Here is a 25,240-nt window from a genome sequence, read left to right on the forward strand (position 1 = left end):
TTAGGAAAATGAAGACCAGCTTTTAAAATTTTTTTCCAGCTGCCCAAGAGACTTAATTGTCTCTACTTGCAAATGAAATTCAGCAGAGAACAAGGAGTCTGTTTCCATGCTGCCAGCCTCCCTGACCTGAGCACGAAAACCTGCTTCATTAGCCTAGTCCTACTAATGACACCTCATTGTGCTTCAGTAGGAGAAGCCTCCTCTGCAGTGTGGTCCTCTTGCCCCACCCCGCCCCCATCCTTCCCTCCCTCTCTCATCCTCCCTCCCAACATCCATGAGGAGCCACTGGATGCCTCCCTCTGCAAGCTCTGTCCTTACAGACTCACGGGCTCTCAGAGCTAGACAGGAACTCAGGGATCATGAAGGGCCGTTGGAATGGCCTCATTTGATAAATGAGGAAACTGAGGCCCAGAGAAGGGAAGCACCTGCCCCAAACAACAGTGGGTCGGCGTCAAAGCTGGCACTGGCTCTGTGCCCTCTCCTACTAGGTGGTCTGGTTCGGGATCTAGTTCCTTGTTGTAAATGCAGAGTATGAAACGCATTCCATTTTATAAATCTACACACACACACACACACACACACACACACACGTGTGCACGCGCCACAGAGGCATCCCATAATACTCGAATGATATACATGCAGTGTGAGAGAACATTGTGTCTCTACATAATATTAATACCCTACCGTGCTTATTTTTGTGCATAGAATGTGTCTATTAAGTCTATGTAAATAAAAACTAAATTGGGAGATGTAAAAATACTGTGGAAGAGAGCCAGCACCTCCTCTCTCTCTCTCTCTCTCTCTCTCTCTCTCTCTCTCTCTCTCTCACACACACACACACACACACACACACACAGGATACAGCAGGAAGGCTTATGTTGCCCCAGGTGCTGCCCAAGAGGCCTCAGCCCGGCCAGATTGGCCGACAAGTAGTCCAGGGAGGTGACTCAGTTTCTCTTTTCAGTGACCATCATTATGCCTTTCCCAGTCTCAGTGGGAGACCCTCCTCTGAGGCCAGTGTGCTGGCCCAGGCTCTAGGACTTGGCAAGCAAAGACCAACAATCTGCCCAGCCACTGGCACCTCCCCCTGCAGCTTCCAAAAGATGCAGAGGACAGAGAGGTTTCTGTTCAGAGGTAGGTGTGTCCCTTTGCCCAGCTGCTCCTTTTCAGGGAGGAGAGGCTTCTGGTTTGGGTGGAATCTGCCTTACCTGGGAGTCACAGAGCCCTCAGCTGTGAGTCAGGATCTGGGGCACTGCATCCCCCACTCAAGCAAATCCCCAGGCCCATGCGACACTGTGTCTCAACTGTCTGTGGACCGACGGACCCTCCCTCTGGGTTGTTGTAAGGAACATATGACACTCTTTGTGTAGCATTTTGCAGATTATTGAGGACTGTGCTGGGGACACACTGTACAGATGGGCTGCTGGAGGCCCAGACTGGCCTTGCAGGTCAGGTGGTTTGTTATTATTCCACTGGCTGCTTGGAGCCAGTTTTCAATTTAGTGACTTGTTTTAAAAATGACTGTCCTCTATCAGTGGCAGGCAGGACCCTAAGACTTCCGGCCCTGCCCAGTATACCTGTCCTACATGAGTGAAGTGGCTTTTACTAGAGCCTACTTTGACATGAGCCTACTGTCACTAGGTCATGTTGATATGGCACAGGTGACTTAAGATAGGGAGATTATCCAGGTGGCACACCTAATTACACAAGTCCTTGAAAATGGGGAGCTTTGTCTGACTAGGGGGAGAAATCAGGCTGAAGAATCTTTGGCTTGAGGGTGGAGGGGACCATGTGGTGAGGAATGTGGGTGGCCTCTATTTGCTGAGATCCACCCTGGCTTACAGCCAGCAAGGAAACAGGCACTTCAGTCCTACCACCACGAGGGACCAAATCCTGCCAACAACAAGGAGGAGGCTGGGATTGGATTCTTCTCTGAGCTTCCAAACAGGAGCTCAGCCAGCAACTCCGTGATTTCAGTCTCTCAAGGTACAAGGCAGAGACCTTGGCCAAGTCCTGACTTCTGATCCAAAGAACTGTGACATAATGAAAGGACATTGTTTGAAGTTGCTAAGCTCGTGGTGACTTGTTATGCAGCAATAGAAAAATAGAAATATTCTCTTCTAAATAAATTATATCGTATCACATATCATTATTTAAATATTTGTAGTTTAATATGCATGTTGTGAAAAGCATAGTTTTGTTTTGTTTTGGTACTGGGGATTGAACCCATGGGTGCTGAACTACTGAGCCACATCCCCACCCCTTTTTTATTTTTTTATAAATTTTGAGATGGGGTCTTTCTAGATTGCTTAGGATGTGGCTAAGCTGCCTTAGCCTCCTGAGCTGTTGGGATTACAGGTATGTGCCACAGTGCCAGGTGAAAAGCATAGATCTTAACTACACAATTTGATTAATTTTGATGAATTTATAGACCCTCATCAAGATAACAAAAATTTCCACCACCCCAGAAAGTCCTCTTAAACCCCTCCCTAGTGAGTCCCTATCCCTGAAGAAACTACTGTTCTGGTTTCCATCATCCATGGATAGTTTTGCCTCATACAGAATTTTATATAACTGGAATCATATTGTACTATTATAGCTTGTACTATTATGCTATACTCATTCAGCATATTGACTTTTAAATTCACCTGTTTCACTGTACTTAACTCTATTTGACTCCTTTTTATTGCTCAGCAATATTCCATTGCATGGATGTACCAATGTTTGCTTGCACATTTGCTTGTTGATAGACACTGTGGCTATTTCTAGTTTTTGGACTACTGTGGATAAAGCTGTTAAGGACATTTGCATATGGGACTTTTTGTGGACATTTTTCATTTCTCTTGAATAAATACCAAGAAGTAGAATTGCTGGGTAATAGCATAGATGTATATTTAGCTTTTTAAGGGACTGCTTAACAATGTTCCAAATTGGCTGTGCCGTTTTACACCCTCTTCAGCACTGTGGAGAGTTATCACAGTTCCATCCCCTCTCCAGCAACTGGTATTGCCAGTCTTTATCATTTTAGCCTTTTATCATATGGGTATTGATATTGCCTTTAGAAAATTTTTGCATTAATGGATATTCTTTGTCAATGTAGTCCTGGTTATCAGATTGCACAACAAATTAGAATGCTATAATGCTTCAGTACTTACAAAGTCCCTGGATGTAAAGATCCCATTTGAGTTAAATGAAATGTTTGACCTTCAAGACAACCCTATTATTGGTTCTACATTAATGTTGGGGAGACTGATGTCCAATTGTTCTCCCTGAATCTGGGTTCTTCTTCACTTAGTTCTGTCCTTGACAATACAAGCAATTTCTATTTCAAATCATAGCTTTGGTCACGTTACTCCCCTGACATAAAACCCTCAGTGGCTCCTATTGTTTACAGAGGAAAGGTCAAACAACTCAGCAAGATATTAGAGATCAATTATGGTCTGATGTCAGCTGATTGTCCAACCTCACCTACTTTCTAACACCTAAACTTTGTCTCTACATTATCCTTGGAGTTATCTTTCCTGTATTACTGCCTTAAGTAAAAGGCATTTTACTTAAAGGTTTAAATGCTTAAACTCATCAAATCCACTCTCCAGTCTTCCACTCAGGTCAGATTTATTCTATCTGCCTTCCCCAGATTCCTTCATTTCCCTGCAGATGGAGTTCATGTGTCTCTCTTGTAGTGTGTTGTACTTGACACAGCCTTGATACCCCAGAGTTATTTGTGCATAGGACTAACATCTCCCCGACTAGACTGTGGTACCCCAGAGTTGTATCCATCTCTGGTCTACCCATCACCATGCACAGGGCCTGCCTTTATTGGTTCATGTGTTAGTTCCTGGTCTCCATATCAAAGGACTCTCCTGGAGGACAGAAATAGAGATGGCCTAATTCCAGGGCTGCAGTCATTGCTATGGTCATAATAAGTGTTTCTGTCATAATAATTATTGGTTCAGGGGCTAACTAGTCTGATTCAAGACTCAAAGAGGGGCCCTGGGATCCATCCATCCATCCATCCATCCAACCATCCATCCTCCAACCATCCTTCTGTCCATCAATCCATCACCACATATACTTTCAACACTCCTCCACTGTTCCATCCACCCATCCTCCATTCATGCATCATCTTCTTCCACATATAAACTCAACATCTAGCCTTGCATCCACCCTCCATTCATCCATGCATCTTTGGGTTCTTCCAACCCATGTTTGCTGAGTACCATTTCTATGCTTTTATCAGTCCCTGAAAATGTGAAGAATTATACCTGGTCCCTGTCTTCAGGAACTTAGTTTTATTAGGAAGGCATCCATATCTAAACTGAGCTAGAAGCATCTATTGCCTGGAGGGTGAACCTGGGTTCTCCATGCTCAGCTCTGGCAGGGGATTGTTGGTTCCGGGGCCACACCTCCACCCACAAATCCATCAATTCCCTAGGACCCAAAAAGGACTCATCCAGCTTGGAGGCCCACCTTCACTGTAGCAGATATTGTCATTTGCCTGTTCTTCCTCCAACCCCATCAAAGTTCAGAAAGGTGTAGAAAATCTCAGTACCTAGATGAGGAAACCAAGGCCCAGGGGGAAAGTAGGACCAGTCCATGGTCACACAGCAAATTAGTGGCTGAATTTGGGTTAGAACCTCCACACCTGAGACTTTGGTAGCCAGAAAACCCTTCTACCAAACTAAATCACACTTGGTTCCCCTAAAATTTAAATAGGAATTAGTCTGGTGGAGCAGGGTGAGAAGCTTCAGTGCCATTCCTGATGGCCTCTCATTTCCTGTGGTCCAGAGGTCCAGCCCCTGAGGGTGGCCCTTGCCAAGAAATGCAGTCATTCTCCCCTTCTCTCCTCCTTTTCCGCAGCCTCTTCTGTCTGGGATATGGATTTGCAGAAGAACAAGGTGCTTGGTTTAGTCTCTTCTGCCTAGACTGTTGGGTGGGGGGCTTCCTGCCCTGGGAGTGGGGTGAGACATACCTGGCATGAGCGATGGCTGCCACCCACTCGTCGCAATCCTTTGCATCCTCTGTCCTCAGCTCCAAAGCTTTCTGATTCTCATGGGTGAAGTTCACTGTGAAGTAATGCTGTGCCAAGAAAAAGAGAGCCCAGTCACCAGGATGTCCACGAACCAGTGACTTCTCCTGCTGTCAATCTAGTTGTTTTGCCAAGCGCTCTCTGCGATATCAGCCAGGCATAGATCCATTATTGTGGCTACTGGAATGCTGTTCTATTTAGTGGTTTCATACTCTTGATTAAAAAGCCTTTTGTACAATGTAACAAAACCTATGCTTAGGATGTAACAAGGAAGCAAAACCCACAAAACCCTATTTGCCAACAAATTACAAAAAAAGCGTTTTAAACCATCAGGCATGCTGGAGGGAAGGCAGGGAAAACACCAAGGGAACATCCCTTTTGGGAATTGGGTACCAATTCAATGCAGTTGCATTTAATTCACTCCATGAAACCTGACTAAGCGCTTCTCTGAATCCTGGGGTTAGAGTGGTGAATCAACAGACACGGTCTCTATGAAAATCCACGGAAAGCCACCTCGGTTGGGTGCAAATGACTAACTTAGAGCTGAGTCAAACATGGGGCCTGCCTGCCCGCCCCCTAAGGTCGCAGGGAAGTGGAGGAGCCAGACAATAGATATGCATCTGCAATATTGTTATGTGAGTTAAACACCCATAAAGCTCTTTGAACAATGCCTGGCACTTAGTAAGCACTATCTCCGTGTTTGCTATAATTAATGCAGTGTGATCACTACTGTACTGGAGGTAAGACAAAGAGCCATGGGGTGCAGAGAAAGCCACCCACTGATTGAGCCTGGAGAAATCAGAGAGGGCTTCCCAGAGGATGGGACATTGGTCCTGGTTCTGTTTCAGTTGGCTGGAGGACTGGGGGTTCCAGTTATAGCCCATGGGATGTTGGGGACTAGGGGAGCAGGAGGGGTACATTATGCATCCAGTTCAGATGGCTGAGGGCGGGCCCCCAGGTGCTGAGCACTGGAGTGCATGTGGGAAGAGAGAGTAGGGAAAACTCCCAAGTCTCTGCTCTGGGCAACTGGAGGGTGGGGTGCTATAAACTGGGGTCCACTAGCAGGATGACAACGGGTTTCAGGGGGCAGGGATGGGGAAGGGGTACAGACATGCAGATTGTGAGGGTCATGCCCTAAGAAGCAGCCTCAGGGTGGAGATGTGACTGGGAGAGGGCTCAGTCAGATAGAGGGCAGATGAGCACCCTGCAGCTGCCTCTTGGGTCCTGCAGGCCATGGTGACGCTGGGAGGAAAGAGAAGGGGAGGGTGCCAAGAGGGGTCCTTGGCCCTGCCACTTGGAGGGTGCACCAAGGGCCAGGCACAGTGTGGCACTGTGCCAGAGATGGTGTCTCTCCCTCAGTGTCCAGGTGGCAGGGAGCAGCAGCTCAAGGGGTGGTGTGCCAACTAATTTTAGCTTCTGCTGACATTTATTGTATTTCTGCTAATTGTCGTCCTAGGTGGCAGTCAGCATGTGAGTGTGTGTGTGAGAGAGTATGTGTGTGGGGGGAGCAGGAGAGAGACTTGTTGCAGAGTCAGTGTCTCTCCTTGTTTCCTAGGAAACAGATAACTGGGGCTATAGAATGAAATGTCAGCTACAGCCTCAAATAACTGAATTTGAAGGCTCTGGTGGGCCCCTCACCCCCCGTGAGAAGGGAGCAGGTTAAAAACAGAGCTGCAGGTGGCTTCCCCATCTCTGGAAGGATGATGAACACCCCAACGCTCATCTTTAATGATCTTATTCTTTTCCCCATATCCACTATCTGTCTGATAGTGATGAATCTGAAACTCAGAGAAGTCGAACTACCTGTTGAAGGCCACACAGCTGGAATGGAACACAAAGGATGACAAGCCTTCCTGGACATTGACTCATGCCCTGGGCTTGGCTCCAGGGTGCACAGATGAAGAAAGCAGGGTCCCTACCTCAGAGGAGCCTGTAGGAGGTGAGGCTCAGGATTCCACCTCAGACCACATGGGTGTGTTCAGGGTGGTGTGGCCTTAGATGGGGTCCTAACTCAGAGGCAGGCCTGCTCAGCTCCACACAGGCACAGCAGGGTGGCTAGGCCCCTTTAGAGCCTCCAGGGGACATCCCAGGGCTAGATGGTCCCACTGCGGCTCAGATCAGGAATGGCTCCTTCCCCGCTGAATTACCCTGGGCATGGCTGAGGCCCCCACCTCCTAGAAGCTTCTTCCCAACCAGTCCTGCTTCAAGGAGAAGCAAATGGCTCCCCACCACCCTTGAGGAACCCTCCCCCTGAAACACTGACCCTTGGAAATCTAACCATGGAGAACCAAGCCAAGGAGACCTCTAGGCCTGAACCCACCACCAGGGACCTCTGGTTTCTGACAGGGGATGGCACTTGCCTCTGGCCCTCACACTAGCACTAGGGCTCCTGGAGACTGCAGAAGGCTATTGTAGGACCCCACAGACATCTTCCTCTTTGCCTCCCCAATGTCCCCACAGGTAGTTGCTTGTCCACCCATCTGTCTGACTTCTGTGTGGCCTTGCTCTATCTGGGTAACCACTGCTCTAGGTAGGCCACAGTCTCCTAGCCAGTGTCCTGCAGATGCTGTCCTCCTTGGAGACAGTATCTAGACCCAAAGTGACTGACAGGCTGGAAGTTCTGAGCCCCACTGAACACACAGGCCAGAGATTCAGATATTGGGGGAAGGTTTTTTTCTGGACCTGAGGTTTGGCCTGGTTCTGTCTGGTGAGGGCTGTCTGTGGACACCCCCTTTACCTCACTCACAGGACTGACTTCTCCCTGCTGCCTTGGAGCCTCGCTCTTCAGCTGAGCATGGACTTCTCAAGGCCAGGGCCTGGGTCGGCTTCATCCAGGGTCTCCAGAGCACCACATTGTGCTTGGTCCCCAGTGAATGCTAAGAAATGGCTGAAGAAAGAGGGAATGAACAGACCTGAAAACTTCACCCTACTCTAAGGTTCTGACATCTCACTCAGGTGCCCAGGACACTGTGGTCCTTCTGTTGTCACCCTCACTAAGATTAATAATGATACCAAAAACAAGCTTCCTGAGCATGTGCCATGTGCCCCATGCTGCCAGGTGTGGCTGCTTCTCTCAGGGACACAGGGCCCTGTAGGGAGGGCAGGACCTTGAATTGATTGCCTTTAATTAGTGGGGATCTGGGGTCATTTTTTTTTTAGTACCAATGTAGAATCACTCCAAGTAACCCAGAGCCCAGGGGGTGGGCACTGTGGGTGACAGAATTTTCTCTGTGCCAATCTATTTCCTGCACAGAGTGGAGAGGTTGGGCAAACTTCTCAAGGGGAAGCAAATTCTGTTACAGTGAGAGAAAAGGGACATTTTTGTGATGGTGTGAGAACAGCAAAGGTTATGGATGTCCTGGGGTTTTAAAAGTAAGGGAACGCTAGAATTGGGGGAAAACTGGAAAGTAAAGCAGCCAGGGCAGCTCCCAGGGTGGAGGCTAGGTGGGATGTGGTATCCTTGGCCCAAACTGGGTCACAAAACTGGATTGTTCCAATCCTGAGCCTTCTGGGAGCTCTCCATTCCAAAGTCCCCCCAAATCAACAGGCTATCTAAGCTGTCACCGACCCAGCCTTATGCCTATGGAAGGTCAGAAACCTTCTATTGACTCTTATCAGGCCCTCGAGTTCCCTGGTCCTCACTCCCTCCTCTCCTCCTGCCAATATTTATGGTGAAGATCTTGAGCTTTCGCCAATGTTACAAGAATTTTTTTTTAATATTTATTTTTTAGTGTAGTTGGACACAATAGCTTTATTTCATTTATTTATTTTTATGTGGTGCTGAGGATCCATCCCAGGGCCTCACACATGCTAGGTGAGTACTCTACCACTGAGCCACAATCTCAGCCCGTTACAAGAATTTTACAGTAAAAACCCACATGTGTGACCACCTAGATTCTTGCACTATACTCTGACACTCTCAGGTAACCTCCACGACATGCTTTTGGAGCACAATCACTCAGGCGGAAGACTGCCCTGCAGGGGTTGGCACAGACACCCTGAAGGCCATAGAAGTCACCTCCCCACAGGAAGCTGTGTGTGGTCCTTGGCTGGAGCAATGCCCCAGCCCCCTGTGTCTGCTACTTCTGAGCTCACGTTTGGCTCTGTTCAACTGTTTCTGACCTTCCATAGGTGTGAGGCTGGGACGGTGACAGCTTAGGTAGCCTGTTGATTTGGGGGGACTTTGGAATGGAGAGCTCAAAGAAGGCTCAGGGTTGGAACAATCCAGTTTTGTGACCCAGTTTGGGCCAAGGATACCACATCCCACCCTAGGAGCTGCCCTGGCTGCTTTACTTCAGTCTTAATTTCTGCATGGGGCTGGAAAAAGGGAGGGTGTCTCCATTTGGAGGAACTTTATTTCTTATTGAAATAAAGAGGTGGCCTTAATCACTGGGGGAGGGGGGTAGGTTCATCTTTCTGTTTTAGATGACAACAAATGAAAGGCGTTGGGCACAGTGTTATTTGAGAACTGCTATTGTTGGTGCCACTTGCTAGCTGGGTGACGGTGGGCACACAGCTTGATGGCTTTCAGTTTCTTCATCTAAAATGGGCATTAGAAGGGTTCCTTCCTTTCATGACTGCTGTGAGGCTGGGAGAACACTAGTGCCTAACAACTAGCAAGCACCCTGCATGTTCACTATAGTCCTATTTTATTAATATCTTTATAATATTCTCCTTGGCAACCTTGGTTGGACAGGAGAGCTGAGCCTAATTCAAAACACAGGTGACTTCTCAGTTGGTATATTCTTCGTGGGCTTAGGGTAACAATACGATGCTCTGCCAGGCCTTAATTCATTCTAGACATTTTTGGCAAAGGTTGGTACAACATCAAAAAACCAATTGCAAAGTTGTGGAGGGTCTGAAGTGCCCATTTCATGGGTGCCTGATGGCTGCCCAAGAGCAGGTGGAGGTCAGGGCGTGCCCTCCCCCGGGGTGTGCAGAACCCCTCTCCTTCTCTGCTGGTACCCACCCCAGGAGGGCAGCTGCACCCTCCAGTGGGGCTTGGATTGGGTCCTGCCCTGGGAGGAAAGATGGAAGGCAGAGGGATATTGGTGCTTGAGATGGCATTATTGCCTTCAGTGGTGACTCTGGGGTCCCAGGGAAAGGCTGTCTCCCCTCTAAGGGAGCAAGGATGCCTCTGGCTTGGATGAGCCAACATTCTAGATGGAACCTGCCTCGTGGTTCTTTGAACCTGGAGAGGTATCATGTCCACCCCTCTGCTCTTTCCACGGTCCTCTATCTTCTCTCTCTTTTTGTGTCTTGGTTCCTGCCCATTTCCTCTCCACCTGCACCTCAGGTATCTCCCCCTATCCCAATGTCAGTCTGGGCTGGGTCTACTTCCCCTCTTGTCTCAGGATAAGCCTGGGTTTCTGCAGTCCTTGGTGCCAATATCCAAGAAACTTCCACCTCCCAGAGCTCTGGTTCCTCACTGCTCAATAAGCAGGACTGTAACACTTGTCTCGGTCAACTGTACACAAGTGGTGTAAGTCATGAGAAGTAAACTTTTCACATCTTTTACTCTCTGAGTGATTGATCATTCACTAAGCTGACCAAGATGTATTATTCAGCCTCCTGGAAGAAGCCAGTTCACCTTCTGGCTTGATTGACAACATATATACCACAGGGCAAGTGCTTCCAGAAGGGCACAGGTGCTCCTCCTAATCAGCTCTTAGCCCATGTCCCTCACCATGGCTTGGGCAGGCTTCCGTGGGCTCCGGCAGCCCTACCCATTCCCACCCAGGCCATATTTGCCTCTGCAGTGGAGAGTCTGCATCGTCCGCTTATCAGTGATATCTGGGAACTTAAAGAAATACTGATGCTTGAGCCCCTCCTCAGACCCAGGAAAGCAGAGTGTGGGGGTGGGGCACTGGTGTTACTTACCCACCCCCAACTGGTTCTGTTGTCACCTGGTGCCCAAAGCCCCTGAGGGAGGAGCGCTGTTTGGCACCAGATCAGGCACTTCTCCTCCTGCCCCCTCACCCTCTCAGAGACCTACAGACCAGGATACAGCCACCAGGAGCAGCTGTGGAAACCTGCCCCAGAGTCACCCAGCCGGAGGCTCCTGGATTCTGCAGCAGACATGGAGAGATCAGACTGGGCAGCTGTGTGTGCTGAGCTCCAAGTGTGGGGCAGAGACAAGAAGGAAGCAGAGCGTCTCAGAGAAGGAGCAGACAGGAGCCAACGTCACTAGAGTGATGGGGACAAGGGCAGGGCAGGGCAGGAGGGTTCCTTCTCTGTTTGGGTTCCAGTAATTTCTGCGGTAAGCATTTTGCTTAGGCTGCTTTGAATGGGCTTATGTTCCTCTCAAAGAAATGATTTCTGACTAAGAAATACCTCTGAAGCCTGGCACCAGGCCTTGGCCTGTTTATGAATGGATTACCAAAGGCATGAGCCCAGCTTATTAATTAATTAATCAGCTAATTAAGAGCTAATAGCATAACCACAAAGTAGGTGGCATGAATTTGCCCCTCAGGCATGGGCAGTGGAATGAGTTGGAACGGGTTGGCGGTGGTCTTTTCTTCCTTTCTTTGTATTTATTTATTTACTTTTTTTTTTTTTTGCAGTACTGAGGATTGCACCCAGGGGTGCTCTATCACTGAGCTTTTAATTTTTTATTTTGAGACAGGGTCTCACTGAGTTGCTTAGGGCCCCCTAAGTTGCTGAGGCTGGCTTTGAACTTGTGATCCTCCTGCCTGAGCCTCCTGAGTGGCTAGGATTACAGGTGTGCTTGACCACGCCCAGCAGAATGGGCTTTTCATGAAAGAGATCTTGAATCTTCAGAAAGAGCTGGAAGGCACTGAGCAGTCCTGCAGTCAAAGACCTTCTTCTGGAATTTATTCCTCCATGGAAACTTTTTGTTTTCAATTTTGGAGAAAAATCTATCCACATTCTGGTTGTCGGTGTGAGGGTGTTAGGAGTTCACTTTGGAGCCCTGGATTGTGGCCTATGCCAGGGTTTGCAGTCATCAGACCTGGGTTCAAATTTATTATTTAGCCTTGATTTTCAAAACATGTGTTTACTTCCATGAAAGTTCCCTTTTACAAAACCTATCTCACTGGATTCTTTAAAATAGATACTGTTGTGAGGCCTGGTTCAAAAGGCTCACATTCATACATGTGCACACATATGTATATACACACAGCACGAAATTCAGTCCTGTCCTGATGGCGAGTGGAGGGCTTGTAGGCAGAACGGGGTCACAGTTGTGCCAAGATCTGGGGTTATTATGAGTTAGCACTTTTTGGACTCCTCTTCCTCCTCATCTTCACTTCCTATTTCTTTATCATTCCCTCATTCACTGGCCACTGAGTGCCTGCTCTTTCTTTCTTTTTTTTAGTTTTGGCACCCTGGATTGAACCTAGAGGTGCTCACCCACTGAGCTGCATCCCCAGACCTTTTTCTTCTTTCTTTCTTATTTGTTTGTCTGTTTATCTATTTATTTTTGAGACAAGGTTTTGTTAAGTTGCTGAGGCTGGCCTCCAACTTGTGATCCTCCTGTCTCAGCCTCCCAAGTCACTGGGGTTACAGGTGTGTGCCACCACTCCTGGCTCCATCTGTTCTATAAAATCTCTTTACTCTGTGCCTTTTCCCCATCCTCACTGCCACACATCGTCTTCTGTCTGGATGAGTAAGCAGCCCCTCCAGCTCCCCTGCCCCTTTTGTTGCCTTCTCCTATTCATCCTGCCTTTGGGAATTCAGACCCAGAGTCTGCGGCTCTGCTCGTTGTGTTACCCAGGAGGAGGGGTGGGCTGGGTCTGGGTGAGGATGGGCATTATGGCTCTTGGGCAACCCCATCCCTTACTGTTCCCACCCTGTTGCCCTGGTTAGGTGGGGCTGGCCTCTCCCCCACCAGGTCCTGGTTCTTTCCTTCCTGGTTGAGTTTTGGGCTGAGGTCCCAGCTGGCCCTGGCCTCAGCCAGCCTGCTCAGCCAGATGCTGCTTGATGTCCCAGTGCAGAGAGCAGCTGTGCTACAGGGAATCTCATGGGTGTGTGTGTCCCATGGTCTGGAGTCCACCCTCACCTTTCTTCCTTCAGTAAGGGGACATCCATCCAGGATCCCCGTCATGTACTCCAGCTCCCAGGGACAGCCACCTGTCCTCTGGCTCTTGCAGGCTATCCTGGGAGCATCTTCTGGCCACTCTCACAGCTTCTGCAACGCAGTGCAGGCTCATCAGTGCTGGCCTTCCCTGTCTGGCTGCACCCCCCTGCGCTTGGAACCCAGCGGGGATTTCACTGGGGGGTAGGATTTCCTGCAGGACCTACTTGATGGTAATATCTGTTCTCCAGGTCGCTGGTGCCCCCACACAATCCAGGAAGGACCCGCCTGCCCTGCCACTCACCCCTGTCTCATCTGATGTGCCTGACATGGGGTCAGGAGCCCACCTCAGGACCTCCTTCTGCCTAACCTCAGCCCCTAAGTTCTCAAGTCCAAGTCTCCCAGGGCCTTGCTTGCTGCACCAAGACCCCTGCTTTGTTCCCGAGCTGAGTGCCTGCCCCAGGACCTTCCAGATCCTGGTCTCTTGTGAGGTCCAAGCCATGAGTCCCTTCAGCCTGCAACCCTGCCCAGGATGAGGCCTGCTGCTAGGGAGCAGCCCCCTGTATGCCATCCTGTGCTCCACGGTGCTCCCTGCCTAGGCCACCAGGAGAAGAGAGGACCTGGGAAATAACTGCAGTGCCAGAGCTTAAAAGCCCTGTGACGGTCTCTCCCTCAGAGTCAGCCTCAAAGCAGGCCTTGTTGGAGCCCAGGACTGCCCGCCGAATGGTTTGTTTTAATGTGCAGTATATGACTCGGTGCCCTGGGAGCCACGGCCACAGATGAGGCAGGTCCTGGTGACCATCACACTTGGCTGGTCCTGCACAGACATCTTCCAATCTATCATTGTACCCCAGGCAGCCTGCCCTTCACCTCCCTACCCCCCAACCTCTCCAGATGTTTGCTAAATGAAGGTCTAAACTCCAGTCTGAACGTGCCCTTCAGCTTCTGCCCAAAACCTGGTTAGAAATGATCTATGCAATGTATGATTACATGACCTGTCAAATATCATGTACCACCATACAAATGAGAAATTATACTCCATTTATGTATGCTGTGTCAAAATGCATTCTGTCATGTACAACTAATTAGAAAAATATATATAAAAGAAATGACCTATGCAAATAAGTATTTATTAGTTGCAGCTTTGTTTGCAACAGCAAAAGACTTCAAATTATCCAAATATCCTTCAAGAGGAGACTTTCTAAAAACACTACAGTACAGCCACATAATGGAATACCATGTAACTACAAAAAAGAATGAGGACAATCTCATTATACTCACAGAGAATCATCCCAGTAAATAGTAAGAAAAACAAGGTGTAGAACAGAGTTTATACTATATCACAATTTGTATAACAATTATGTACACGTGCATATATCTGGGCATATATTTGCATACATATGCTCTCTGGGAGAAACTGGTAATGATGACTGCCTGATGAAGCAGGAGAGGAAAGCGCACTGTCACTGTATACTTTCTTGTATCTGAATCCTGAGGCGTGGGAATGTGCTACCAATTCTAAAATTTTAAATAAATGAAGGAACTGCTGTTTGAGTGTGTGATGGATGTGGAACATCTTCTGACCACTCTCACAGCTTCCATTCGCCAGGCTTCAAACTGTGCCATGCACTGTGTGGTCACCAGGACCCTCCTCACTCGACCCCATCAGTCTAGCCTCCCGAATTTTACTAGTCTCCACTGAGTATGCTCAGCAAGCTCTGAGATCCAGCAGGAAAAGCTGACAGGGGCAGGCCCCTGCTTTTGCAGGGTTCTGCCCTCAAGGTCAGCCTCTTTTCCCTGTGGATCCTTCTCATCCAAACCCCTAGAACATAAGACTCTTGCTCATTTCATCCACGAGGCAGCGAGAGTCTAACTAGCCTGTTTCCCTGTTTGCCCTGGCCACCAGGAAGCTCTCAGATGTAATAACTCACCTGTCCTCACCTAAAGCCTTGCAGTACTTGCTCTCCTCCTGAAACTCTACCCAGCCTCCCTCTGTCAGTTCCCGCTACCCGCAGCTCTGACCAGAGGTAAAGGGAGCCCAGCTGGCAACTAGTATAACTGAGGGCAGGGAAGGCCCATTGACGGAGGAAAGAGGATGGAAGGGCACTAGTGGGTTCACGATGACGGGGCCCGGGCAGGCTGAGCAACTGCAGGTGACCAGCTTCTTCCAAACAATGTCACTACCTTAAGTCTGCGTAAGAGCCCAGGAGGCATTTAAACAAAGTTGGTGATATTTCACTATGAAGTCTGACAGAGGAAAAGTCAGGCTAGGCCAGGCCTCTCTCCGCATTTATAGATGGATTTTTGGAATACCAGCTAAGGTTGCTAAAAATTCATCCCTTCAGTCTTCTAAAACCAGTTTTGAAAGGCTTTGATTTTAAGATCTGAATTGGGTTTTCTAATTTGAAGAAAATCAAAGTTCAACCAGGAGGTATCTTTTGGAAAATAATTATCTCATTTTCCAAAGGAAAGAGACTGCATTAGCCCTGCAGGATTAAAAAGATCTCATCTTTAAAATAAAAGTTGCTTAATTTAACAATCAGCCTGAAAGTCTACGGACCAATCAACCCAGAGCAGGGAAGTCTGGTTCAAGTTCTGACTCTGACATTTAGCAGCAAGAACCCAAAACAGACCCCCAACAGCTACCTGTGTGGAGAGGGAACTCCACTCATCTGAGTGTCCTCTGCCCAGTGAGGATCATGTCTTTCTTGAGTGAAACTGCAGTGACCGCAGGGTTACTCTGCTGGCTGACTGGATGGTCAACCAGGTGGACTTTGCAATCTGAAACAGTGCTTTGTCCAAGTGCATGGCTGGCTAGGAAGCTGTGGTGGCAACATCCTGTGGGAACACAGGATGAGACCCTGACATTCCCCACCTTTGCCCCAACCCAGGCTGGGGCACAGTTTTAATACCCCTGGGGTTCTAGATGGTTTTAGTGGCACAGCAATGTGCCAAAGCAATGGATTCCATGGTGCATTCAAAAGACTTGGGATGAGAGCAAAGGGGGCCCTTTAGTGCTCCCCAAATTCAGGCCCCTGTCACTGCTCGGTTCTGTAGCCTTTGCTTGACTGGCCTCCTGCCTCCCGATGGGTTTTTCTCCCATTCCTTCCCACCCTTCAGGGACCTTCCTAACAGAGATGGGAAAGGCCCCCTCCTGCTCAAAGTCCTGGCGACTCCCCACTATGCCTGGGCAGGGCCCAGGCTCTGCAGCACCACACACAGGCTTTGGGGGTGGTTTTGGCCTCTCTCCTATCTGACACGTCCTGTCTGACATGTCCTTTTCTTTGTGGAGTCTTCCTGGTCTCTCCAGCCTGGGGAAGTGCCCTTATTAGACTCCCCTAAACTCCCCTGCCTGCACTGCCTGATCCTTATCTGTTTCCCACCTGCCCATCACTGGACAGTGAGCTCCTCCAGGGCAGGTCCTTTGCCCCCATCCTCCCAGTGCCAGGCAGTCACAGGCAGGGCACCTAGGAGGTACTGGTCAATTCTTGTTGAGCGAACACTACCAATGGAGCGTTAACAATCTCACAATGACACCTCAGCCTTTAAAACTCCCTTCCTTGTTAATTCTGGTGAGCCCAGTGGCCAAAATGCTTCCGTGGCACTTGGTCAAGGATGACAGAGTCCCTGAGCTTAATGAAAGGAAGGCAGATCTGGCAACGGTCCTGCCCCTTGAAGCATGAGCAGAGTTAACTCCGCACACTCTCTGCCTCCTCATTAACCATCACGAGGGCTCTTTGCCTTTATCTCCAGCTGCTGTGTGTGTGTGTGTGTGTGTGTGTGTGTGTGTAATGATCAGATTTGTGCTTTAGGAAGATTGTTCTGATTGCAGAGAGGACAGTGAGTTGGGAAGACAATGCATGGGGGAGATGGCTAAATGTGCTCTTGGGAACCCTGGCACTCTGCTCTTCAGGTACATGGTAGGTCTGCTCTTCCCCTTCTCCTCAGATATAAGCCTGTCCAGTGAACTGTGCTTACAGTAAATCCCTCCTGGTGGAAGCTTAAAAGCTAAAGACAGATCTGCCACATTCCCTCCCTGCAGCTGAGGTGATCATGAGGGCTGGTGTCAGAATGAAGCCTCCACAAGCCTGGGCCCCTGAGCAGTCACCATGAGCATCCTCCTCCTGCCAACTTGCATGGGACATAAAACACGAGCAGGAAACATATCTTAGTCGTGTTCATGAGATCTGGGGCTGGTTGTTACTGCAGCACAACTCAGCTTGCCCTGACCAGTACACCACAGAGGAGGCTACTGTGTAAGTGCAGATGTGAGATGATAGCATTGAGGGTGCAGGAAGGGAGGGACAGGAGTGGATGGAACAGAGTGCTATTTTGGAGGTCAAATGGCAGGGTGGGTGATGGTGTGGCTGCAAGGGAAAAAGGAGTTCCCTGCAGCAATCTTCTTTCCTGGCTTTAGGGGCATGGCTGACTCTGACTTTTTCAGGAACTCACAGGTTTCTGAGCTAAGACTTGCATCCTCTCTTTATATTCAGGGTCAGGGCTTGGTGTGACTTGCTTCAAACCTGCCAGAGACCTGGGCAACCTGTGCCATTGCCTCTTTGAGGAAAAGCCTTGCTATCATAAAGGCAAAAGCTGAAGCTGTAACTGCCGCAGTGTGCTGCTTCTCACATGGAACCCAGTTTAACATAGAGATGGGGAAACTGAGGCTCAGAGAACTTGAAAACCTTCCTAAGACAGGAGGTGGCAGAGCCAGGATCCACAGCCAGGGCCGGAAACCCACAGCTGGAAATCCCTTATGCTGCTTCATCGTCAGAGGCAGAGGAACTCCTCGGTGAAGGGGCTGGAGTTGGAAATGGAGGCTGCGCACTCCTCTCTGAGTGGGGGACGGGGCGTGGGGGTGTCCGAGCCTCCCAGCTGCTCCCTGCACGACAGTCGCCCTCACGGAAGCGTTTGGGCGTTGGCAGTGTTCTGGGCCCCTGTCAAGTCCACGCGTCACCAGTGCTCCTGCATAAACATCAGGGGGCTGAGTTCTGTTCCTGGCTGCGTGTACGCGGGCACCAGCTCCAGGCTCCCACGGATTCCAGGGAAACCGGACTGTGGGGTGTGGATGGCTGCCTTGGAGTGTTTCCCCTTGATCATGGGATTCAGAGTTGCAAGATTTCCACCCAAGCAGAAACAAAAGCCACCTTCACAAGTCCCAGGAGTGGCTCTGACATATTTTCACTTGCTGTTAATTCTTTTTTTCTCCATCTATCCTGGCAGAGGATGGGAAGAGCTAGTCCCCCAGCAGTCTTTGTGTGTTTTTTTTTTTTTTAGCAGTGCTGGGGATGGCACCCAGGCCCCACACATGCTAGGCAAGAACTCTGCCACTGAGCGACATCCCCAGCCCCCAGCAGTTTTTGTGTTTGAAGAGCACAGGCTCCAGAGTCGGGCTGGGTGCCAGCTTCTCCACGTATTTGCTCTACAACTTTGAACAAATTACCTAACATCGGTGAGCCTCAGTTTTGTCATTTTGAAAATGGGGCCACAGTGTTAACCTGATAGGGCTGTTGGGATAATTAAGGGAGATACTCTGTGTAAATCATGCACTCTGGTGCCTGGCACCTGAGAAAGGCTTAATAAGTTGCATTTATTGTTATTATTCAGCATTTTTGGCCTTGTGTTTGAAGCATCCTACCATAAAATTATACACATTTAAACCTGCATTCATAACACGTCAGAACTGAAGAGCATTTAGTAATAATTCTGATGAAGATATTAATGCTTTTTAAAATCATTAATAACGATGGGTTCTTAAGTGGAAATTTAATAAATAATCAGTTAAAAATGGGGCTGCTCTGATGGTGTGGGGGTGTGGCCCCCAGGGCTCCTCTGATGGAGGCAGGAAACCCATAGGTGGGGGAGGGGGGGATGGACAACCTGTCCACAGCCACGGTGAGGGAGGGAATTTCAAACCCTACTCTTGATGCTGCTTTGGCAAAGCCTCTGTGAATTGGGAGCCACAGGACCTGCCTGCCAGGGTTGAGACGCTAAAATCGAGTGTGGATGAGCCAAGGAGTTCACCTTCCAACAACAGCCGCTCGTAGAGAAGAGGCAGCAGGGGCTGATAGCCAAGAATGAAGGCAGACCCCCAGGGACCAGGTGAACCTCTCTGCCCAGCTGGCTCTGCCCTGGGCCAGCCACGTGGCCTCGTTCCCTGGGCTCTGGGCAGCAGGGCAGCCACCTGCCAAGCCTCTGAACATGCCCTTTCATTTGGTCCATCCCCCTCAACACAAACGCCACTTTCCTCCTGTGGCTTCATTTGCCTCTGTAAACATCCTCATCACGTCTGCCCTCAGGCTTCTCAAAATTGACCTTCTATGATGGGACTCATCATCTACCACTGCCCCAAGCCAGCTCCTCCTCTGTCTGACCTTTCCCTCTCTGCTGGCGGTGTGCCTCTGTCTGGTGGCCTAACGCAAAATGTGGACATCAGTGTTCCCGACGTCTGCCCTATACCATCCAGTGGGAGCACGGGTCCTGCCAATTCTCCATGTGAGCATCTCTTGATGCAATCTTTATCCTAGACCTCCATTCCTTTTTCCTTTCAGGGTTTCTATACCTGTCACCTGGACTCAGTTACATTAATCCCTGATGTGCTTCCTGTCCCTGCTGTCTTATGCTCTCCTGATGCATAGTCTAGTTCTAATGGGGAAATGGCCATTCCCAAATGGCCAGCCGAGTGCATGACATCATCATGGACTGTAATGACATCATCGTCACTGCTGTGAATGAAGACAAGAGGGCTATCTATGAATTCAACGAGGGAATCCGGGAGCTGTGCTGGCTTCTGTGGGAGGAGAGGAGTCCTGCAGAAGAGGCAGGAGGAGAAGGGGCTATTCATCCAAAGGACATGGGGGCAGAGTGAAGATCACTCCAGGCAGAGAGAAGAGCTTCTTCCAGAGCTGCTAGGAAGGGTAGGGGAGGCCTCCTTGGGGAGTTGTGGACAGAGGAGAGAGGGGAAGAAGCAGAGGGTAACTGGGCTGGACTAGAAGGGTCAGCAGGCTGGATCTCAAGGGGTCCTCCAGCTAGTGGCTGGCAGAAGAGAGGAATCTGAATGTACTCACCATAAAGAAATGATGAAAGTTTAAGGTGATGGATATGCTAATTACCCTGAGTTGATCGCCACCCAATGTATATATGAATCAAAACATCACATTGTACCTCACAAATATGTACAAATATTATGTGTTATTATATGTCAATCAAAAAAATTTTAAAGGATACGATGATAATAATAACAAAAGCACACTCTGGCTGCTTGCTGCCGGGAGCTGAACTGGGCAAGGTGGGATAAGGATGAAGCAGGTCAGCAGGTGGCCCTAAACTCCTAACCAAGAAGGGGCGCTGGGACAGTGTTGGGCTCTTTGGGAGGGAGTGTTCCATGCACTTGGAGGTTACTGTGGGGTGAGCCTAGACGGAGAGCACCCCACTCAACCATGGGCACTTGGAAGACGAGGATGAAGTTTTCTTCTCTATGCCTGGGGGACCGAGCCCAGGCCTGGCACAGAGAGCAACTCTGGGCACTGCATGAATTAATGACTGTGAGAATTTAGCTTAGGCTGATTTCCTGACCTCTACCCCACTGTCACCAAGAAGGAGGTGGGGAACAGATTTTTACTTGTCCCATTTAAGGCACAACTCCATTTCTGCTGGGGAATGATGTAGGGAGATGTGTACCCCATACAGTAAATCCTGGACCCCACACCTGTGGGGCAGTCTTTCTGGCTTCCTATGGGTACAAGTCCTCTAGTCTGAGCTATTGGCACCAACAGTGTGCCAGTGTCCCCGTCTTCCATGTCCTGAGGGATGCTGCTTTTAGAGCAACTTACTCTCCTACGTTCGGGTTTGCATGTTGCTGATTGGCACAGGGCTCGAGTGTGCTCCAGCTCTGGGAGGGTCTGCTCTGTGCTGACGCCAGCACAACTGCCAAGAGAGAAAGCCAGAAAATGAATCTCTGCCACTGCAGTGCTGGGTAGCCACTGAGGAGACGGTTTCCTCATCTGTAAAATGGGCATAGTCAAACTCTCCAAGCTGTTGTGGATCTGATCCTCCAGGCCAAGAGGACAGTGTCTTAAAATGATGAGGACAGCAAGTACAGGGCTTCATCTCTTCTCCAGGAAAGGGTGGACGAGAAGTACTAAGAGGTCCCCAGTTTCCAGAGCCTCTGTTCACATTGGGTTCTAGGCTCTGACTGCTGTGTTTCCTCTGTCCCAGGTGAGTCAGGAAGAGCCTGACCCCTACATTTTGATCTCCATCTGGGTGGGGAAGTGAGGGGAGTGCTGGGGTTGGTTTGGTTGGGTTTTGCTACAAAGCAATTGGAGCTAGAAACATTATTTCAAGGAGCTTGGAAAAGCAAGTGTGGCATGACTCTACTCTGTAGCAGAGTATGGAACACCAAGGGCCAATCTCTACCAAAAATGAACTCAAACTCTAAATCCATACCACCTAGGCCTTTGGTGTGTGGGCTGCAGGGCTGCAAAGGAAAAGAGGTCGCGACTGAGCAAGCTGGGCCCAGGCCAGCGAAGTGCTTGTAGCTGTCATGGGAAATGGCTGTGCCAATCTGACTTCATGAGACCCTCAGATCCCAGGAAGACGCAGTCAGACCAAGCTGGGTGCAGCCAGGTGGACTGCATTAGGTTAGGATGGAGCAGGTACTCAGCACCTGGGTCCCAAGGCAGCCTGTGTATTCCAGAATTAGAGTATCTTCCTAAGTTGAGGTGCCCGCTCTTATCTTCCCCAGGGGCCCAGGGCTTATGACAATCAGCTTCTTAGGCCTAGGTTCCAGCACAGGGCCCAGCACCCAGTCAATCCTCAGGATATGAAATATAGAATTAATAAAGGATACACCAACAAGTCCTGTTTAATCATCATTTTCTGTGCATCTACTATGTGCTTCATCCCTGACTCTGTCACTGCCATTTGGGGGTTCCCAGCTAAGACTTGTTCTCTCTGTCTCAGAAACTATTCTTGGTCCTTCAAGAAAGGAGCTGTCTGTTTGGACTTGGGTAGAAATGATGCCCTACTAAAAGCAAGTCTTACCAGATACTAGCTAAGTCAGTCCAATTGATGGTTTCTTTGAGGCCTATTAGTCGCAGGCACTCCACCACAACCCCAGTGGGTTTTAACTCAAGGATAGGATTCTTGTGAGCTCAAACCTGTCACAGGGTGGCCTGGAGCCTCTCACACTGGCTCTGTAGCTTGTACCATGGGACACCCAAGTCACAGAGAAACGTGGAGCCGATGCTGGAGCCATCAGTTTTACTCAAAGATTTTTTGGGAAAAGTTGTGAACTTTTGTACACAGGTATGGGCCAAAGGAGCAGGATCTACTTTCCCACATGTATCAAACTTTCTCTAGAGTTAAATGAAACATCGTTATAAGCATATGAGATGAAGCATTAGTCTTTAACAAAACTCTGTGCCCAGCTTGTTGGCACTAGATTATCACCTGCTACTCCCAACCCTACTCTCTTCACTGGTGTTGGGAGGGCTCCTCTTGAGAATCCACCTGAGGATTTCTGGGGAGATGGCTCCGAACACATGTGCATATCATCGATCTGTTTTGCACTTCAGTCCCTACATGATCCATTGCTAGCATGATTCAGTACCCAAACCAAGAAAGAGTTGGGTGATCTGGAATCAATGTGGTGTCTCATTTTCAGGAATTCTTAGACAGTGGGTGAATTCTAGGTCTGATCCTGCTAGATTTGATCTGTGATGTTGGGTAACTCCCTTCCCTCTTTTTGGTCCTCATTTTCCTAGTCTGTAAAATGGGAAGGGTAGGTGGTGCAATCTCTGAGTTCCTTTCAGCTTTAACATCTAATGACTTCAATAACCCTGCCCGCGTGGATATAATTTAGATTGAAGTGAAATTTATTTAGATTCCACTAAAATGTACTGTGAGCATATTTTCATATACATTATTTAATTTAGTATTCTCAAAACCTCAGAAAGATCTGTGTTATCTCCATTGTACAGATTACAAAATAGAGAAATTTAGTTTGTTAACTGAAGTCACACAGTCAGGAGGTCATAAAGCTGAGATTCAGTCTCAGGTCAGGCTGTGTTCATGTCCAGGGGCATTCAGAACAGATACTGTGAGCCCACACAAACTCAGCTACCCTGCCTCTCCCTCCCTGCCAGCCCAGGAGTTCAGCCATGGAGGGAGGCCTTGGTTGGGGCTGGGGCTGCAGGTCACTGGTAGATGCAGGTGTACTTTGGCTGGAGAAGGGTTAGTTAAGAAGGGTTTGAGAGCCAAGTCTCTGGCCCAGCCTGGGTCTCTTTCCCAGCGACTCCTTTCTTAGGCTCTGTTTGAAACTGGCTGTTCTTTCCATCTTTGCCATCTGGCTTGACATCCCCAGAGACCCATCCTCAAAAATTCCTGTCCACACTGAAACCATCTTCTAACACCCATGCTCTGAAGGCAAAGAAGGGAGATGTGCCAGAGAAATAGAGCTCAGATCCCTGTCCTGACAATTAGGTGGGAGACTTCAAACAACGCTTCTATTTCAGCCAGTTCAATTTCCACCAGTCTGCAGGCAGCAATGGCTTTTGCGATCTGATTTCTCAAAATCTTGGTGTGGCCTCAACTCCTGCTATGCCACTGCCTAAGTGAATCTCTCCCTTTGGACTTCAGTGTCCCCCAATAACTTGCTGGTTGGGCTCCATAGATGTCAGGTCCCTCCCAGTGGTGACATTTTAGGACCCACTACCATTTACTTTATCTTCCCGGAGTCAGGGGGGACCAGACGCATTTGAGAGCACATCAAGCTTAAACACTCTCGGGGAGTGTTCCTACTAGGCGGCTGCAGGTGCCCCTCCTCCCTCCCTGCCAAAGATGCACCCCTCCCGGCCCAGACACGGGTAGATCCAGGCCTGGCCCTTTAGCCTTGCAGCTCAGGAAACGAGAGCGCAGCGCTAGAGCCGCGACTGCGGCGGCGGCGCAGGGGGCGGGGGAGGAGAGAAGCGCCCACTTGTCCTGCTGCCTCCGCAGCCCTGGCTCTAGCCCCGGCGCATTAGCGCTGTCTTTGGAACCCCCCAGGTTTATTGCTCTGGCCAGGGGCAGGGTGGGAGTCCCTAGCCGCTCGATCGCACGAACCTACCCCTGTGGCCCCGCAAACCCCCAACTCAGCGGAGCTAGCGCAGGTTGCTCTTGGCCCTCAGCTGCAGTGAGACAGGGGCCCGTGGCACTTGGATGCCTCTGTCTCGCCCTCCCAATGCCCAAGCACAGGGAATTACACCTCCTCCGGTCTAGGGCAGACAATTTGGTCTATCACGGCTGGGGGAATGGGGGCGGGGGCATCATTTTTGGCAGAACCTGAGTCCAGATTTAATGTTTCAGTCTGTTCCTTCGTACCCCGGTTCCCTCTGCATCTCCAAGTCTCGGTCCCTCTGACCCCGTCTCCCACAGCGCTCATCCGGCGAAGGGCAGCCGCAGCCCTCACCTACTCCCTGCCCGCAGTCCCTGCCCCCTCTGCCCGCCGCAGGGTCAGCCTCTCCTCCCACTGAGACGCCCAGAGCGGCCAGGGTGCGGAAAGTAGAGGGGCCAAAGTTCAATCACAAAGGCTGGTCAAAGGCCCTGAACCCAGAGGGCCGCGGTCAGGGGTCTGGGAGGTCAGGACGGCGCGCTCGCCTCACCTGTTTCTCCAGCGGCTCCTTGGCGGAGAGCGCCGGCTTGGGGGAGGGCGCGCGGTCGCAGACGCAGCCCTCCAGCAGGTAGAGCCCTGAGGGCCGAGAGCTGGAGTCGCTCTCGAAGTAGAAGAGCAGGTTCTGCAGCAGAGCAAACCACTTGGTTTGCCATTTTGTGTTGTCCGAACTCCGCTTGCTCAGGTAGCCTTTGCGCGTGCCGTCCTTGCGCGCCAGCAGTCCCAGGGACGCGACGTGGCCATCGTTCAGCCGGATCCCCTTCTGCATGGTGCTCAGAGGCCAGCGAGACCCCACGCGCTTACATCTTCTCCGCGCGGCACCCTGCAACCCCCAGTCTGTGCGCGCCGCGCTGCTTCTCTCAGGCGCTCGCTCGTTCCCTCTCGCTCTCCCCTCCCCCCCCAAATATCTACACTCTGGGATCTAGAGCTGAGCGGAGGCTTCTTCAATGTAGATGTATCATTCCCCGTGTAACCTCTTCGCTTCGCAGAGCGCTGAGGCGCGGGAGATGCCGCCCGACCCTCCCCCGGT

General features: G+C 49.9%; 1 protein-coding gene across 5 annotated transcripts in view; it reads right to left on the reverse strand.

Annotated features, from left to right (window-relative positions):
- The window catches only part of Rasgrf1 (Ras protein specific guanine nucleotide releasing factor 1), a 105,588-nt gene extending 80,609 nt beyond the window's left edge, over nt 1–24,979 (reverse strand). For 3 of the 5 annotated variants that reach the window (XM_027922980.2, XM_027922968.2, XM_027922966.2), the window contains exons 1-2: nt 24,704–24,979; nt 4,973–5,079 (exon numbers count right to left, since the gene is read on the reverse strand). In XM_027922980.2, coding sequence (XP_027778781.1) covers nt 4,973–5,079; nt 24,704–24,979 — 383 coding nt within the window. Of the gene's footprint in view, nt 1–4,972; nt 5,080–23,716; nt 23,720–24,703 lie in introns of all 5 variants that reach the window. The other 2 variants (XM_027922972.2, XM_027922983.2) reach the window with 1 other exon arrangement.
- Between the last annotated feature and the right edge of the window lie 261 nt (nt 24,980–25,240).

Source organism: Marmota flaviventris, chromosome 2 (genome assembly GCF_047511675.1).
Source record: "Marmota flaviventris isolate mMarFla1 chromosome 2, mMarFla1.hap1, whole genome shotgun sequence".
Lineage (NCBI taxonomy): Eukaryota > Metazoa > Chordata > Mammalia > Rodentia > Sciuridae > Marmota > Marmota flaviventris.